This window comes from Rhyacophila brunnea, unplaced genomic scaffold, assembly GCF_057557595.1.
Source record: "Rhyacophila brunnea isolate RB1 unplaced genomic scaffold, BYU_Rbru_1.0 scaffold_2, whole genome shotgun sequence".
Lineage (NCBI taxonomy): Eukaryota > Metazoa > Arthropoda > Insecta > Trichoptera > Rhyacophilidae > Rhyacophila > Rhyacophila brunnea.
In genome coordinates, this window is record NW_028232859.1 from 9,680,504 (window position 1) to 9,695,976 (window position 15,473).

The following is a 15,473-nucleotide window of genomic DNA, read 5'->3' on the forward strand; positions in this document are numbered from 1 at the left end:
GCTGAAGTAAGCAACAAAGTAGGTTTGAAAATAAATGTAACAAAGACGAAAGTCATGTTCAACTGCTTTGCAGGCCAAAAAGAGATCCTCATCAATGGCACTCAGCTCGAACAGGTGAAAAGCTACATCTATCTGGGACAACAAGTATCTATAGATGGATGTATATTTGATGAAATTGTTCGCAGAGTAAAGCTAGGCTGGAGTGCTTTTGGCCGCCTGAATAATGTCTTCAAAAGTGACCTTCCACTGTGCCTAAAGCGCAAAGTGTTCAACCAGTGTGTGCTTCCCGTGATGACATATGCGTGTGAAACATGGACCCTAAGTAAAAGAGAGATCCAGAAACTTAGAGTAGCACAACGTGGTATGGAGAGGTGCATGCTGGGCATAACGCGAAAGGACAAAAAGAGGAATGAGTGGATAAGGAAGCAGACAAGGGTTTGCGATGTAATAGAGTTTATTAAAAGCCTTAAATGGAGATGGGCTGGACACATAGCTCGAAGAAGAGACAATCGTTGGACAAATCTAGTCATCCAGTGGTATCCAAGAAGTACAAAACGTCCACAAGGTAGACCTAGAGGCCGCTGGATCGATGAAATGATAAAGTTCTGCGGAAGTACGTGGCAACGCAATGCACAGGACCGAGAGAAGTGGAAGCAACTTGAAGAGGCCTTCATCCAGCAGTGGATAGATTCAGGCTGATGATGATGATGATGATATTGATTTAAATTCTCATTGCATTGGATCGGACTTTTGATTCAAATTAGTTTTAACAGTGTCAGAATTCGATCGATTTCAACTTTCGCTTTTTTCCCTTCATTTAATCATGAAAAAACTTTCGTGTTGGGTTTTTTAATTCTTACGACTTGGGACTTTGGGACTCTTAGGAATCGGAGTCGGGGTCGAATTTGGAGTTGGAGTCATATTTTTTTGAAATGACTCCTCCAGCCCTGAACAAAAAACCAAAACTTAAATCTGTTCGACTTGTTCGTTTTGTCATTTCCGGCACGTGCACGGACAGTTCAGTTTCCCAGAAACCAAGTCAATGTACGATGATAATAAAATTCTACTTGGGGCTTTGTACCCGCGCGTCAACTCGGTGTCGAACGAAGTATCATTCGATTTTTTGCACAAAAGTGGGTATTTTTGGTGCGAGTGAGGCGTGCAAGTCACGCTCGAGCGATCGGCCGATAGCCGCGCGACTATATTGCGTGTGTAAACGCCAAGTAATGCAGGAATTTTCATCAAAAAATGATAAAATAACTGTACGTGGTTTATTTTTTTATATGTAAACCATTATGTAAGGTGCGATGGTGATACAATGAGTTCTAACTGTAAAGAAAGGACATGGTGACGTTTACATTTTTTTGTCTCGATAACCTAATGGAGTGTCATGGACACTGGACGAGTAATTGACCAACAATGCCTAATATGTGTAATTTGTTTATATTTAATCCCGAAGTCTGTGCTACTACTACGTGCTACTACTAGAATCAACCAACCGATGCTTCTGCTTTCCGATAGTTAATCTATGTGAGATTCCTAGCTCGGCCGTTATCAGCCCGGTCTGCCATTAAGCCAACCTGATTCCGTAATCCCGAAAGGCCATTAAATACCATACAAAGGTTGTAAAATATATGGAAAAGCTAGGGAATTCTCTGAGACAGGTTATTCGAGGGGACAAGAGAGTTCGGTAATTTATTTCGTTATACGGGTACACGCAAGAGGTCTTGGGCAGAAGGCGAATATCGTGGCTACATAATCTACATAAGAGCGCAACCTCGTTGTTCGAGTTAACAGTCTCAAAAAATGTAGAATATCGCGCTGGTCACACGAGGAGGTGATACTTAAAGAATAAGGGTTTGTGATCAAACCAATACTGAATGCAGTATAATTTTCACATAGAAACCTCTAATAGTGTTTAAAAAAATACCATTTTTATTAATTCTGCAATCCGGAATAAATCTTGAGTGTCTCGAAGAAATTATTATTGTTCATTTAGTCAACATATGTCATATATCTAGGCATATGTATGTTCAAGATCCAAATACACATGTGAATTTCCCAGACGCGCGATTCGATCCCACCCCCCAGCTTCGCCTAGGGCGGCGGGCGCCTACTCTTTGCCACATTGACTCTAGAAATGTTACTATTTAATTTAGAGATATGATAATTCTTTGTCGATAGGTTTGAATCCTGAGGCTGGCAATATGACATTTTTTTTTTTGATGAGCCTGAAAATGTTGGCAGGACAATTTTTAAGTTGGAGAAGGAAAACATTTCTTTTACCACGGGAACAACTCGGCTATAAATCGGAGTTATCAGTTTTCAATGAATACGACAAAATATTCATCAGAATCACCACCGCCTTGCGCTAAAAAGAATTTTCCAGGTTTTTTGCAAGGCGGTTTCATAGGCCCTGGCCGAATTCAAATTAGCAATACCCGATGCGGGTAGAAGAATAGTTTTCAATAAGGAATATTTCTCAGCCGGCACAATTTTCATTTGTCTAGCATCAAGTAGAGTAGTTTGCGTGCCAAAGTCCCGAATGAAACCTCGATAGTACCTATATGGGACGTATCCATAAAGGCATATATAGAAAAAAAATATGACATATTGTTTATCAATGTATGTTTCGAATCAGAGTACCTATGGACTCAACATGTTGAGCAAATGGCAAACATCCACCCATATGATCGTCTTAGGATCGAACATGTTCAAAAAAAGACGTTGTGGAAGCTATCAATATGCAACTCTAGTTATTGTATTTTAACCATCCTCAAAGTGAAGAAAACTAGAATACATCGCATCGTAAATTTAAAATCAACTACAATTAAATTAATGTTACTTCTTGTGAATATAATATGCACAGTGAAACGCAAGTAATGATGGCGATCTGGGTAGATATAATATTATTTCATTTATAGGTTTGACACACATAAAACATTGAGTGGGTGTTTACTTATAATAGTAGCATTTATAGCGGGCTTACCTTGACATGCCTGAGAAGATAGTCGATGAGAACCTCTTTCTTTTCGTTCTTCTCCTTCTCCTGGCACAGTCCCATGTTCAACCCCATCACTATTGTCCTCATCAGCCCGCCTTCCGAGGCGTCCCAAAGGAACTTGGGCGTGTAGCACATGATCGCCTACGGGAAAAATAAACTCAGTTAAATACTATAAGAAAAAGTATAATTACATTGCACATTCTAAATGACTTTAAATTCTTTTCAAATATAATACTTATATAGATGTGTTTAAATCTAATCTTCAGATATATGGAAAATTATTTGAAACGTAGAGCTTGATAATTTTCATAAAATACCAACATAATATTTGTCTAATTTTAAATATATTTTATAAAAATGAGTGTATTAGATTTTTGTTACAATATGGCCTATTGGCCTACCTAGTTCAGTCGGTCAAATTATTTTTTCCACGAGACGGAGCGATAATCTATGGGGCGATCATGAACCGGTGCTGGCCTCCGTTCCATTTCGAGCCCTGAACAAAATATCATAAGTTCGCATCGAAATATCAAAGAAATAAAAGCAATAATCGTCTGTTTTTTTATATCTTATATTTAACTCTTATTGATATACCTAGTTCTTTATCTCTTGTATTTTACGATTCACGTCGAAATTATATCGATAATATAATATGTACATCAAACATAATTGCATTATTCTGGGACAAAGTATATGCATACAAAGAATTGCATAAGCCTCTGCCTACCTATTTATCCATATTTCGCTGTTTCCGGCTGTGAAGCTCGATGGAGCATAGGCGCCGGATATCAAATCTACAGCAATTTATTTCACGCGTTTAATTCCAGTTGTATATAATAAATGCATTAGGCAAAAATTAAGATTTAACAAACTATATTATTATATTGTGCATTTAACGGCAGTCGAGTATTCCACCGCGGACGATTCGGATGAATTTGCGACTATTGCAGTAGGTATCTGACACACAAACTATACTACTAATGAATACTAAAAGAATTTGAATTTCCATGCAACTGTCAATTACCTACGTGGTCGCCATGATCTATTCTGGGTCGGGACTGTTTCCTCGTGCCAAGCCTATCAGGCACCATTAGCGAGGGGTGCAAAACAAAAAGACATAGACATTTTCAGTGACGTAGGTACTGTGTATTTTGTTTTCGAAATTTAATTTTACTGTATAAACTTGTAAGTATGTATACTTATGTGTTTTCTGTCTTGTGAGGGTAATATTTGTTAGAATGTAAATTTCAAGTTGTGAACGTCTTGGATTTAGCATTATTATGTCCACAATGTTTTGTTTTCTTAATAAATAAATGCTCATTATGTGCTGGGTGATAAAAAAAAAGTTACAGTGGAAAATTTCCGTCAACCGTTAGACACCCCACCCCGTCTTGTAAAAACCCTGAAATTCTTTGTAGCGATCAAGTCAAAAGTTGTACATGGACAAAAAATGATATAGACAATCACTTCGAAACCGATGGAAAGGGTGGGTACAAGGTACAATATACCTATATCAAAATAAAGATTTATTGAGAATTCCGTCGTAAGCTTACGCCGCGTTACTCAGCCGAAAGGACAACGTATGTAAGTAAACTCTAGTGTTATTTATAAGAGGATTAAAGTTCCCTATATGTATCCTTCGCGCCAGACCACACGGTAATCGTGATCCACGATAACACGACATACTCCTTGAAATTCCTTTAAAAAGCTGTTTGCGGCGAGACGCGGCGGTTTCCTTCCATCGCCGGTTGCCGTCGAACCGAAATCTCCATAACTGCTAAACCGGTCGGTTAACTTTAACTACCCCTTAACTTAACTCATTCGGCCCAGGAATGTAACAATAATTATCATTTTACCAGTCTCCGCCCCGGGCATAATTGCAGTTGAAGAGATTCGGGAAAAAAATCTCACCCGAAATCTTCAGCTCGTTCTACAATCTAAAAGTTTGCAGTCGATTTATTGTAACAGATTTATAATGTGGTCGTGGATGCTGTTTCTATACCTACTGCGTTATATTGTGGCAGTAAATTAAATAAACCACGTAGACATAACTTTATTATACTAATAGTTTGCTATATCTATAAAACAAAATCGAACAGACCACTACCATTGGAAAATAATTATGCTGTAACAAAAATAATACTAACTGCCAAATTCATGCAATCCGATAACTTACTGTGCGTGGTGTTTTGGTGATACTTTTCCAACAACTTTGTATTCTTTGGGGGTCTCTAAGAATGGATAAGGTCAGCAGAATAATATAGACGCAAAACAGTTGTATTTATAAGGTTTTCAAAAAAAAAAGTGATAAAGTGAAATCAGTTAATTTTAATTGTGATTGCAAGATAACCAGGTACATTTTTCCGCAATAAACCGAACTAATTGAAAAAAATCTTTACCATATAATGTGATATAATCGGTTTCCACTATTTCATTGAATATAATATATTACTTAAGACGGTACTTCAGTGAAACGGCAAATAATTTTCATAGGCGCGACGAAATTTAGGACTCGCTGGCAATCGGAGAGCGAACGTCGAGCTGTGAACACGTCAATTTGTTTCGTGATTGCAACAGGGGGGAGGTATTAATTCTTAAATCGTGTAAAGATGACTAAAAAACGTTACCCATTTACTTGAAAAAGAAAACAAGTCAATGAATATATTATTGTTATTGTTACTAATAGAACAATAAACAGAACATTAAATGGACGCATGTTGGATTTATATGACAGATTATATTTCGTTGCCATGCCTCAACTGAGGTATAGCAATTGCAAACTAGATTCATTGTATCCATAATTTAAATAAAACTAATATGTAATATAATAAATATTGCTCGAAGAATGAGTTCATGGCCTTTTTTTATATATCATATCGACCATATCCGATCCTAATATGATCATATTATGGGCCTCCACAGAATGGAGGTTTTTGTATTAACAGATTTTTGTTTTTACGAGAAATGGATGTTAGCCACTTGCTCAACCTATTAGATTCATACTCTGACTATACACAAATTTAAAAACAATACGTGTACTTGCCAGACCCAGGGTTCGAACCTGGGACCCACGACGTTATAGGCCTTTTTTACAAGTAGATTATTGTAAGTATTACAAACTATAGTATACAGGCGGCCCTCAACTTTCGTACGTAATTGGTTCCTGAAAATGTGTACGAATCAAAAACTCTTAAGACTCTTCGATCTGTTCATTTGTTGGGCTTAACTAGCTTAATTTGAAAGTATGCATCGTTGTTGTGAGTTCTAGCTCCTTCTTCATTCTTGGCAACAAATATCTTTCCCAGAATCATTGTATAATCTCTTTCGTATCTGTTATGTTTTTAAAACCAATAATGTAACAGTTCATAATGTTATTATAACTTATACGATTACGTCGATCGGGTTAAACTTCTACCAGCAACAAGTATACCCGAAAACCTGGAAACAGTGGACGAGATTGTATATCTGGGATCGACCATTAGTGAAAAGTGAAGCAGAGGTAAGAAGGCGCAAACAGTTGCGAAAAATGCGATGACACGTATTGCCACTATATGGAAGAATCGGGGAATTTCAATTGCCACAAAAAAGATGCTTGCGCAAGCATAAGTGTTCTCCAAATGTCATGCATTCAAAATGCAAGAGAGTGGAAGGCAATTGATGCCTTCGAAATGTGTATTTCTTAGGTCTTAGATTCTTATACCCTGTTCATGCAATATTTTCGAATGCGATTTTACGCCAGATAGCGTGCAAAACGTATAATTCCGTTCATGGAAATTTTGTACATAAGCATCTCGCCGAACCCGAACACCTAATGCCCCTCTACCATAAGTTTAGCGAACCGATTGCTAAATTCGGCAGAGTCCATTTTTGACAGATCGCAACTGACAGCCCGCGTTTGTTGATAATTGTCATAGGTACTTGTTTTCTTCCGTATTTCATTATGATTCAGTGAATTATTTTGATTATTGTCTAATGGTATTATCTATTTTACAATTGATTCTATAATTGGTGCTTCATTTTATTCAATCATGAATGCTTTATTTATAGGTACTAAACATTGCTTTCGTAGATAAAGCTAATCTACAATGCCGCAAATTTCGTAAAAGCGGCGACGCTTTCAAATTTAAAAGTCTCGTTAGTAAATACACATCAGACGCAGATTCATGAAAATCAAATAAATATAAGTAATATAATATTTTGAACAACTCAATTCACATGATTATGCTGGAATCGATGTATGCATAATAATTATATAGTAGGTAGGTATACTATCACGATAACCATTTACAAACGTGCATGTACAAACACCGTTATTTGAATGGAGCATACTGGAACACGGCGGCACCCGTATATACAAATTCGCAGACAAGTGGGTGAACACTCGATAAGTTTTATTAGGCAATAAACGGTTCCGGCGTAAGGTAAGACCGTCATAAACGATTCGGTTCGGCTTATTTCCATGGATACCCTATTAGACAGAGCATATTATAACGAACCGGTCAATCATCCAGAGACTGCAGATAAAGGAACGGCCCTCGACAATACATCCGAGATGCATTCTGCAGTTGTTGGACAATTATTGTTGACATTGAGCGGCGTGCGCAACTCAAACGTATAAACGTGTGTGAAAATGTTCGTAGATAATGTCTTTTTTGGTTATACGTTTGGGTTGCGCACGCTGCTCAACGCTACGCCGAACGCGTCCACACTGGCCGGGGCCGAAGAGACTGGTGGTTTCGGGTGTTGGCGCGCTTGAGCGACCAAGTGAAGGACCTAACTGGGGGAAGCATTCACTCTGCCCCGAGAGAATCAGAGGATCGAAAAGAGTGGTAAGTCTAAGTCGCTCAAAAAATGACAACATTTGATATGGGAACGACCAAGAAGAGTATAATATTATGTAGGTACTTATAATAATGAATGTCTTTATTTATTATTGATTTTAATAAAATTAATACACATCCTCTAAACCAGAACAAATTTTAATATAAATCTATATTTGAATTACCTACCTAGGAGAGCGAGCATACAAAATGTTTTTTTTTTTTTTATATTTACTATTATGCGCTATCTCGTAGCTTCTTGTAAATTTATTATCTGGCCTGTTACATTCCTCTGGCGATTGCAGACGGGTCATTTCGTTCCCTGTCAGACTCGCCAGTACAGGCGAGGCAGGCTACTTCGAAAACGATACCTTGTACGGAAAAGTCGAGACACGAGTCTACTTTTTGCCTTTATCTTGCTCTGGAATAATTTTTACTCGCCTCGCAGATACGAGTCCAGTTGTTTGAACTGTACCATGCACTTTTGGCACAGATCATTATTATCACTCGATCAGATCGGCCGTGAGTTGTCAGTCTTGTTTTTGGCAAACTTTATGTGCACGACAAGGATTGGTCCAAACGATTGCAACGTGATTTTTAATTTGAGAAAAAAACTTATTAAATTATTTATTACTTACATAACAATGTCATATTATCAATATTATCGAATATATTTATTTATATAATAACAAAAGTAGAAAACGTCAATACCTATAACTTATATTGATAATAATAAGTACCTAATATGGACCTTTAGCTTATATTGATAATGGTATAAAAATAATTACAAGATAAAAAGAACTTTTTATAGGTATTCAACGTTTTAAATTTTCTGTTGAATTATTATGCTCAATATGCTCAAACTTGTACATGATATGAAGTAAATAAAAAACAAACAAACAAACAAACAAACAAACAAATATAGAATACTGAAATGTCATTTTGACATTTCATTTTGATGTCCATAGTAACGCACGTATATATTAATAATTTAATTGCTAGGACCCCCCCATTAGCAACCAATAATAGTATTTTACTTTTTAAGGATTTTTCTGAAATAAATTTCCATACTAAACAGAATTTACTGAAAATGAATTCAATTCTGCTTAAAGATGGCTAAAAGTATTAAAAGAATGCATTGGCATCGTGTTCTGGTATATTCCAAAAGTTTCAAATGTCTAGCTAGTCGGGAAGTTAGTTAAAAATCGAATGCAAGATTTGCACTGGACAAACAAGAATACGAGCTAATAAAAACGTTGTAATAAATTCGTTTTAAAAACTTTATTCACATCAAAACAAGATAATAAATATGAGAACAAAATGACAAGTTGCATCAATTAACTGCTGGTAATGTCTAAAATGAGAATTCTGAAGCAGGTCCACTCCAACAGCCTCAGCTGCCCCTGTATTTATTTTTAAAGAATATTCTCTAATATTTACAAATTTTATTTGGAACGAAATAAAGAGTGTATTAATAATTATAGTCCCTAGGGTTCCGCGAAATACCAGTTGTGGAACGCTGCTGTAGAACATGCCTGGGGCCCCGTGTCAGGATGCACGTAGTCTATGAAAATAACATTCAGCAAATGTCAAACAGTCACAGTTACAATTACATTGAATAAGATAAAGATGACGAGACTTGGAGTAGAAGTTGGTACTGACCTGGAAGAAGAGCACGAAGCAGACCCATTGGTAGTAGGTGTAGTACTTCTTCGCATCCTCGTCGTCGAAGTCATTATCGATTCCTGGGTGCGGTACGTGCTTGCCCGGAACGTACTGTTGAGAAAAACGATAAAAATTAATTAACAAATGTATTTTTAAAGATTGCAACAAAGGGTAATAAACACTAGCTGAGCTGATTCGGTATTTGCCAAACAAAAAGAGTACCTACCTAATAATAGTGCATTTAGTATCAACATACACAGTTAAGTATAAACTGAGGCCCGTTTCAGACGGGACACCAATGTCGCACTCGTATATAATAAGGAGGCCTTCGTATTAGAATAAAGGGGCCTTTGTATTATGTTTATGAACGCCCCATAGCTAATGAGTCAACGCTTGTCCGGTACACTTTTCCGTCGGCCACTACATTTTCAAGCCGCCGATACACTTGTTTTTATTACCGCAGCCAGTTTTATGTTCTAATTTATAACGCAAAATTATGCGTTGACTCATTAGCTCTGGGGCGTTCATAAACATAATACAAAGGCCGTTTTATTCGAATACAAATACCTCCTATCGAGCGCGACACCAGTGTACCGTCTGAAACGGGCCTAAATCACTATATAGGGGGCATATTATACAATAGTCGAATCGGGCGGTTTGTAGATAGATGTACGGTCATTAAATTAAATCCATCCAAACGGGACCTAGACCTAGCGTATGCGGATGGGTTAATTAAAAATGTCAGAGCACTCAGCACATCGAAATTCTTTGTAGTATATTAGAATATCACTCTTCCACGACCGTTGACCATTGACAGCATCGCATACTCTTTGAATCAAATGTATAACTCAAACAATTAATAACATAGATACCAATATTATTATTACTTGCTAGTAATCGAACCCGGAACCTACGACCAGCCAGTGTAATGAGTTGCGGAACAAGCGACATAATCTATACCGTATAAATATGATAATGCACTACTGTTATTATCTAGTACAGTGACGCGCAACTCAGTGTGCCATGTATTGTCATTGCCTATTGATAAAATTATTAAAGTTGCGAAAAAAAGTTCAAATAATTGAAATAATTACCTTGGTCCCACACCAAGTTTTCAGTGAAACATGGCAAAATGTTATTACCCACAGTTTATTAGTTTATTGTCATACAACGCATGGCATTGATGTACGGCGATGTCCATATATTGACCCAAGCTATAATAGCATGTAGTCTCAGCGATCTCACTAGCGCTGACACTAGGTTTTGTAAATATTTACGCAATGGGTATTCCAGGCCAAAATACATATGTTCGTGAACAAATGGGCAATGTAATTTTACTTACGTGCAGAAAAGTGCATACAGTGGCACATTGCGATAGCGTTAATGCGGATGCCCACAGTGCCAGATGAATCCATTGTCGATGCAAAGATCGACATATTAAATTTGCCTTTGGCTACCGCAATCCGCGAAGAGCATACATCATACATAAGTGAAACGGCAAATAATTTTCAACAGTAGGTGGGTCGAAATTTCGCACTCGTCGCCAATCGGAGACCGACAGCCGAGGTGTGAGCACGTAAATTTGTTTTGTGATGGCGTCGGAGGAATACGTGTAAAGATGACTAAAAAACGTTACCCATGTAGGAACTTTAAAAAGAAAACATGTCAATGAATATACTATTATTATTACTAATACAATAATAAACATAACATTAAATGAACGTATGTTGAATTTTTATGACAAATTATATTTCGTTCGCCTCTCGTCATGTTCACAATCTGCGCATCGCCTAGTCGCGATATTTTTAGGCCATGCCTCAGCTGAAGTACCTATAGCCTTAACGTCGCCACCACACAACTGATTAATACGATACGAAAGTCTCTCGCCCCATGGACCAAGGCTTTGAAGCTAATTTCGGTTTACGACTTAATGGCGGTCAGGTCATAAAACGCAAGAAATAAAAATCCCGACCGAATGTTCTCAAATATCACCAATGCGCGTTGCGTCTACGTGACAAACTTTAATACATATTATTATACAGATGTAACTATTGAATTTAACGTGTTCTTTAACACTTGTTTAAGTTTATCGCACATGTCACCAGTGCGAGAATTAAATCTAGTCACAGGGTCACAGCCTCGCCAGAACGTTAATCCCTGGCCGCCAGTCTACCGCGGCTCTATGTCCACATTTGTTTGTATTCCGCCGAATATTGACAAGATGCTTTAATCTAGATTAGGCATAATTAATAGTGTAGAGAAGTGAGAGTATATTATTATCCGCGACACCTTTGCCCTGTGTGGTCCGTGAACAAAATAGAAAATTGATTAAGCACTGATTAAAAGGTTGGGAATCACTAGATCAATTAAATTAATCATTGGTACGTCTAGCGTAAAACGTGGAGTGAGTAATAAAATTGATTTACATACAAATTTATGTATAAAATGTGTCATGTATGTATTGACACGTTAGTCACTATTAGTTAGGTACATCTTGTGTGCATATTAATAATAATATTCATGATTTATCTCTTATTATTTCTAAAAAGTTCTCGACAAACATTTATCACGTTAACACGTGCTTAATTTATGTTACGTTATCATATCGAGCCTGCGTCCATTACAATGAGTAGGTACAACACGCAGTGCGCATAGAGTTGGTTTTCGAGATTTTCTATCCCGAATCTCGAAAACAGAAATTTTTAACATTTCGGGAAATCTCGGATCTCGAGAATGTTTTCTCGGGTTTCGGGATTTCTTTATTATCAAATATTAATTGAAAAAACTTTTTTTAATTGAAATAAATTAACAAACTTTGAGTTTGAATTCGATTCTGACTGTCGTCTAGTATTATAGTCGTGCTTCGCTTGAGTTTTACCCAACATTTATCATGGACGTCACTTAACGGAGAACGATGCAGCCACCGTGTTTGAAGCCTCTGATCGTTCCAGTTTGGGTATTTTAAAACTATTATTTGATTCACTATTTTTCCAAGTATATAAATTGCTCTTTGATTTATTGTTCCCACTTTATTCCACACTGTTAAATGATTATAATCTTTCACGTTCTCAAGATCGTGTGGCGTCCAGGACTTTATTGTGTACATCCTAAATCATAGATTGCACGTGCCTTCAGCCGTGTAATCCCTTCTTGTTTTCTAATCCAATTTTACAGTTGTCAGTTGCGAGGTTGCAGAAGTAATTATTGTTCGGCTTGAAAAAGATCAGGTAATCCACGGCCCTTGCTTATGTCTCATGCTCTCTTTGCTTTTAACTATACTTTATACTTTACTTTATTCTATTCCTATTAAGAAACTCCTTTTATTTTGTAATTGTGACGACAAAGATCACAACTACAAAATACTAATATATCATTAGTGCGATGGTGTGATTTTAGTTCAACACAATTAAGCCAACGTCGACTCAAAATGAGCGCAATTTTTCAACATCAGGAAATTTTGTGTCTTAAAAGCGTACGCGATTGTCAGACGCAGCCATTGACATGTGTTTTCTGAAATTCTATTTTAATAAGTAATGTTTTGAATTATTTTTGTTTTCCTACTATTTGTTTTTCTTCTTACTTTAAATAAAACATTATTTTTTTGGAATTTGTCTGTTTTTACATTGATTTTAGGATTTTTTATAGGTTTTTTTTTTAATTTTCTCGGTATCTTAGAATATTATGTATATTTTTGTTTGGAAATCCCGAATCTCGATATTGAGATTTTCTCGGGAAATACCCAACTCTAAGTGCGCATAATGTGTACTGTCTGGGTACGAGAGAGAAACCGGGCTAAAGCGGAGGTACCACTATTATTCATATCGTATGTTGTTTTTCAATGTGTGTTTGGATGAAGAGCATGTACCTAGAGCAAACCAATTTACGCATAAACATTCGCCTATTCTCATCCGCGATTCCCTACCGTATTTGTCCGGAACAAGGTAAACAGAATAAAAATAAAATAAATACATTTTTTCTTATCAAACAAGAATACCCAATACAGTACCTACTTATTTCGTGAAAAGCAGTGGAAGAAGAGATTCTTTAGCAGGTATCTCAAAGACCATTGATCGACGTATGTGACAATCGGACGCTTGATCTGATACGCAATTATGTAACAGTCATCGTCGTGCGTCACGTCATGGAGTAAGGTGCATCTATTTCTATTATATTATTCATTTTCATTTAAAGCTAATTTTATTGCGTCAACTTTGTAATGAGTTTCACAGTTCACACTACAGCTGTCCGTAGACCGCATCCTCGTTGTGGGATGCCATAGAAATTATTTCTTGGTAGGTAATTTTCGGCTCATTTGAAAGCTAATACTAAATTAAACTTAATATGGTGACCAAACATCCTTTATCTTAGAAATTTACTTTAGGATTCTGCAGTAATCCTTTATTTTTCGTTTGTCACATCACTTTTGAGTGAATTTTTGTCAGTAGGTGCACCTAGCTTGTGGCGTTTTTGCTAGCGTTTTTTGATACCACCACCTCCAACAGCTTTTACATATCGTCTCTGTTCTGGCAGAACACACTAACTGGAGAATACTAGTTTTGATTAATTTGACTTTGAAGTTGTTAAAATGTTTGAAATGGTCTATCATGTGAGTTTATTAAGTAATCGTAAAAAGGTTGACTTTAAAATAAAGATTGTTTATTTATGAAGAAGGTTTCCGGACGGTAAAGTTTGAAATAAGGAACATTTTGGTATAACTAACTCAATATGTATTTTTTTCGAATTAGTGTCTTCTGCCAGAACAGTGACGATATGCTGAAAACATGTTAGATAATTAGTTTATCCACAGACCATCATTTATACGTACTTAACTAATGTAGGTCGGTACATGAGAAATAAAACAACATACTTAATATAATACTGTCATTTTAACTGTAATTCGTATATTATAGTATAGTGCAGTACCTATTGAATGTATACAGATAATAGGATAGAATGGGATTTTTTTGTGATTTTTTAGATAAGTTTCTGGGAAAATATAGTGTGAATTTTTGCCGTAGGCATGGCCAATTATTTTTCATATTTTTATCTTTTCTCAATAGGCGAAAAAAGATATTGATTTCGTTTTTGGTATAAAAAATCATTTTCACAAAATCTAGCGTTTTTCCTGCCAAATAGCTTGTTTTCGTACCCCGTCTGGCATGTTAGTTGGTAACACTGAATAGGTCTGAAATCTTTTGATAGTGTAAAAAAAACATGGTAGAAAATGAATTTCCCAAACACAATTGTTGTATGTCAGCATACATCGCATTTAGTTGATTTTTCACCAATATTTGTTTCAATTTTTTTAAGTAGCAAAACCTATATTTCGTATGCGCAGACATCGCATACAATATGATATGCATTTTTTAAATGGTGAAAATACTGAATTATGTGGCAGCTTTTATCGCATTAAAAATATTGTTTCTTCACCAGGTGAATCGCATTTATCGATTGATCGCAAGAAGTCATCGTATATCCAGATATTATTGCATTTAAATTTAAATGACTCTTGGCTAAAATGTGTCACTATAATATTTTTAAAGTGGTCAAACATTATGATTTTATGTCAGCATACATTGCGTTTAATTGTTTCTTCGCCAGAAAAAGTCGTACGCATCAATCAACTAATGTAATTTTAATAAAGATAAAAAAGATTAAGTATATTACAGTGGCGAAGGGTGACTTTTGGAAAGAGGTAGGCTGTGGAGAAAGCACACTTGTTGGATATATTTACCGGAAATAAGAAGATAACCCGACATTACTACTGATGGATAGGTACACAAAAATCGATGAAATTTCAAAAGTTCACTGATGGTATAAAATTAAGCAATTAATTTGAATTATGTATTTTCCTAAACATTTATAAACGCAAGATTGTAATGTAATAAATTGCAATATATTGTCATCTTTAAAAAAATCCGTTGTTGTGTAGGTATCTGTTCCATAATAAATTATAAATAAAAAATACGAGATTAATTATTTTA

At 36.1% G+C, this 15,473-nt stretch overlaps 1 protein-coding gene across 1 annotated transcript in view; it reads right to left on the bottom strand.

The window, feature by feature from the left end:
* ogre (optic ganglion reduced) overlaps window positions 1-15,473 on the bottom strand; it is an 80,364-nt gene that overhangs the window by 17,712 nt on the left and 47,179 nt on the right. The window contains exons 3-4 of the mRNA XM_085946661.1: window positions 9,487-9,600; window positions 2,990-3,145 (exon numbers count right to left, since the gene is read on the bottom strand). Coding sequence (XP_085802787.1) covers window positions 2,990-3,145; window positions 9,487-9,600 — 270 coding nt within the window. The remainder of the gene's footprint in view (window positions 1-2,989; window positions 3,146-9,486; window positions 9,601-15,473) is intronic.